The sequence below is a fragment of the Tupaia chinensis genome, unplaced genomic scaffold, assembly GCF_000334495.1.
Source record: "Tupaia chinensis unplaced genomic scaffold, TupChi_1.0 Scaffold000047_1, whole genome shotgun sequence".
Taxonomy (NCBI): Eukaryota; Metazoa; Chordata; class Mammalia; order Scandentia; family Tupaiidae; genus Tupaia; species Tupaia belangeri.
The window spans coordinates 1356234-1359589 of NW_006159505.1; the positions used below are offsets into that span (position 1 = coordinate 1356234).

General features: G+C 60.8%; 2 protein-coding genes across 9 annotated transcripts in view; one reads left to right on the forward strand and one right to left on the reverse strand.

Annotated features, from left to right (window-relative positions):
* Nucleotides 1-1447, forward strand: part of IL18BP (interleukin 18 binding protein) — a gene marked incomplete at its 5' end in the record, with an annotated part of 2350 nt that extends 903 nt beyond the window's left edge. The window contains 3 exons of the mRNA XM_027774013.1: nucleotides 252-375; nucleotides 554-701; nucleotides 867-1447. Of these exons, the coding sequence (XP_027629814.1) occupies nucleotides 252-375; nucleotides 554-701; nucleotides 867-1007 (413 nt within the window). The remainder of the gene's footprint in view (nucleotides 1-251; nucleotides 376-553; nucleotides 702-866) is intronic.
* Nucleotides 1448-1697: 250 nt separating this feature from the next.
* NUMA1 (nuclear mitotic apparatus protein 1) overlaps nucleotides 1698-3356 on the reverse strand; it is a 105981-nt gene continuing 104322 nt past the window's right edge. For all 8 annotated transcript variants that reach the window (XM_006140941.3, XM_006140942.3, XM_006140940.3 and 5 more), the window contains 3 exons: nucleotides 2970-3083; nucleotides 2669-2875; nucleotides 1698-2396 (listed from right to left, as the gene is read on the reverse strand). In XM_006140941.3, the coding sequence (XP_006141003.1) occupies nucleotides 2385-2396; nucleotides 2669-2875; nucleotides 2970-3083 (333 nt within the window). In that variant the 3' untranslated portion in view covers nucleotides 1698-2384. The remainder of the gene's footprint in view (nucleotides 2397-2668; nucleotides 2876-2969; nucleotides 3084-3356) is intronic.

The following is a 3356-nucleotide window of genomic DNA, read 5'->3' on the forward strand; positions in this document are numbered from 1 at the left end:
AGGGAAAGGTCAGCTTAAGGAATCCTCTCAGAAGAGGAGTCATCATGTGAAGCAGGGTCCCCCAGGGACCTGTGCTCAGGCACCGGGCTCGCATAGACAGCCGTACTTCCCTGTTAAGGGACTTCCCACCTGTGCAGGCAGTACCCCAGGTTCCCTATTCTGTGGACTTGGACTGTGGGGAGCTGGCCGTTAGGCCAGCACACACAGGGGAAGCCCTGCTTTGTGGAGGACTAACCGGTCTGTGTCCCTAGACGGAAGGATCAACTTGTCCTGCACTGCCTGCAGCCACTTCCCTCACTTCAGCATCCTCTACTGGCTCGGCAACGGCTCCTTCATTGAACACCTCCCCGGCAGGCTGTGGGAGGGTGCCATCAGGTGAGAAGGGAGGTTTGTACAGCCTCTGCTGCTGCTGGAGCCTTGCCGGCCACTCTGCCTCTTGCTGGGCAAGTGCCCTCCCCTCCCTCTAGGCCCAACTCTCAGGGTGGGTTCCGGGGGGAAGGGAGGCCTCGCCTGCAGCCCCCACTGACCCGCCCTTCCTGTCCGTCCGCCCCAGGCGAGAGCACAGGAGCACGAGCACCCAGCTGTGGAGGGCCTTGGTGCTGGAGGAGCTGAGCCCCGCCCTGCGCAGCACCAATTTCTCCTGTGTGTTCGTGGACCCCGAGCAGGTTGCCCAGCATCATGGTGTCCTGGCCCAGCTCTGGGTGAGGCACTGGGGTCGGGGCTGTCCTTGTGTGGGGAAAGGGTGGCTCTGCCAGGGCTGTCTCCAAGTTCACTAATGCCCACAGTTCATCAGGCTCCTGAGGTGGAGCCCAGCAGGGGAGGACTGGCCTAGAGGCGAGCTCTTGATCCTTCTGTTCACTTCCCAGGCCCAGCCAAGGACGATCCTGTTCCCCACTCAAGAAGCCCTGCCCTCCAGGGCCAGCCCAGGGCCACAGCTGCCCACAACAGCAGGGTTAGGAACCAGCAGGGGACCAGCACAGCATGACCCTGACCTGGAAGGCCAGTAGCCCCAGGGCCAGCTGACCTGGAGGGCAAATGCACCAGCTGCTTCAGTTCTCTCATCGCCTAGATAAGCCAAGTGGCTACTGGATGCTTTCTCCTACCTGTCATTCTCCTGATCTGAGACCTTGCGCCCCCTTCGTCATCCCTTTCCACTGCTCAGGAACCTCCACGACCTGTTGGGCCTTGGTCGCACACTCCAGGGCCACCTGCATGCTGGCATGACTCGAGGGCCATTCCCATGGGCGAACTCTGAAGTCTGGCCGAAACCCTTCAGTGACGGCTGCTCTCAGCTCTAGCCACATTCTGCACCAACGTCCTGTTGTGGGTCTTAGTACACCAGTGGACTGTTCAGGGAGGGACGGGGCCATTGCTGCTGATCACAAGCGTTTCTGTTGTCCCCAAGGCCCACAGTGGGTCCTCATAAAGAATCTCAGTGGAGGCATCATGTCACGGGCCCAGCCATTTATGCCCCAGTTCTCAGGAATTTCTGAGGAAGGCAGGAGAGCCCACCCAGAGCTGAAAGCAAAACCAGGGTCCAGGAACAGCCCACCACGTGCCTCAGGAGGAGACAAGCAGTGGGACGAGCCCAGGAAGGAGGGGTGAGGGAAGTGGTCTGCAGGACGCAGCAGGCATGAAGGTGGGGATTGGAGACTAGACCTCCCTCCCTCACCTGCACTGATAAGTTGGCTCAGCACTCAAGGGAGAAAAATAGACTTTATTTACAAGTAATAACATTTAGAAAAGATCCATCCCCGGCCCTTAAAAACCTTCCCCTCACTCCAAATCCCCCATCCCCAGTGCAAGTCTAGGGACAAAGGGGATAAGCTGCTGCTGAAGGCACCCTATCCCCACCCCCAGCCCAAGACATAGGGCCCAGCTGTCCTGGAGAAGATCCTCTGGGTGGTTGGGCCCCTGGGAGGATGAGAGCCCCTAGGGCAAGTGCCCTCAGGTCTTGGACAGGCCTGAACGTCAAGAGCCAGGGTCCTTGCTAGGCCCAGCCACTAGGAGCAGCAGGAACTAGGACCTGCTCCTCCAATGGTCCCTTCTAGATCCAAAGGCTGAGGAAGAATAGCTGGACCCAAGGACCCAGCCACTCAGAGCCAGCCTCGAATCTGGTTGTGACGAAGTGAGTTTGCTCTAAGAAGAAATCAGGATGCAACGCAGGGAGAGCCCACACCGTCCAAGCTCCAGGCCTCCTGGGCCAGCTCTGAGGAAGTGCCAGTGAGGGGCCAGGTAGCAGGCCAGGGTGTGGCAGGTGTCACTGTCTAGGGGTCTGGCCACCTTGGCCTGGGAGCTGAGAAGGCACTGAGAGGGACAGAAGGACCAGGTGAGCGAGGTCAGTCTTGGGGACTCAGGTGGGGCCGCTCACTGGTACTGGCCCTTTAGTGCTTTGCCTGGAAGACAGAAATAGTCACGTGGCCAGACGGAACACTGCTTCCTGCCCCCCACCTCCCCTGACTGGTGCGGCTCTGCCATGCCTGAGCCACTCTGGGCTCAGCAGAAATGGGGTTATCCCCCCCACCTCAACGAGCACCAGACCAGGGCAGGGGATGCCCTGGCCCAAACCCCCCAACCTGGCCCTGCCTCGGTTGCCGCCCAATGGGGCAGTCTGGGGATGCTTTTGTTCTCATGGGGTGTTCCTCCTCCTGCTGCTGCTGGCATCTACCTTGCCCTTGGCCCGAGGGGTGGCAGCGGCAGCAGTGGCAGCGCTGGCTGTGGTGGTGGCAATGCGCGGCGAGCGGCGTGTTCCGCTGCGGGTGCTGGGGGAGGCCTTGGCCGGGACCTTCTTTGAAGCCCCCCTCCGCAGAAGGCTGTTCCCCAGCTTCTTGGGCGTATTGAGGATGCTGAAGGCCATGGACTGGCGCCGGTCAGCCTGTGGGCAGGGACAGTTGAACTGGGCTGCCTGCCGCTCCTTCCCCTGCTGCCCCGGGCCTCCCTCGTCCGTCCCCCTTCAGCTCCGGCCTGACCTGTTTGCCAGCTGGAGCTCCTTTCTTCTGGGCCTCAGCAGTGCTCTGCCTGCGCCCTTCGTGTCGGTCACGGGGGCTCATGGGGCGTGGGAAACAGCTGGTGGCCTTCTTAGACTGGGAAGAGGACAGTGAGGAAGACAAGAGGCATGAGAAGGCTTCCCTCAGCAGGCCAGAGATGCGAGCAGCCCAAGGCAGCTCAGGGTTGAGTGGACCCTGAGTCCGTGGTTCCCCTGCTCCCCTCCCTACTCTGCACCCCAGGCGCCCTTCCCACAGCCCTTCGTGTGCACCAGGCCCTTGGAGACAGGAACCTTCCCTCTACCCGCTTTTCTTTCTTTTTTTTTTTTTTGGAGGGTTTTGCTATAGGGGGGACGTGCTCGCCCGAAAAGC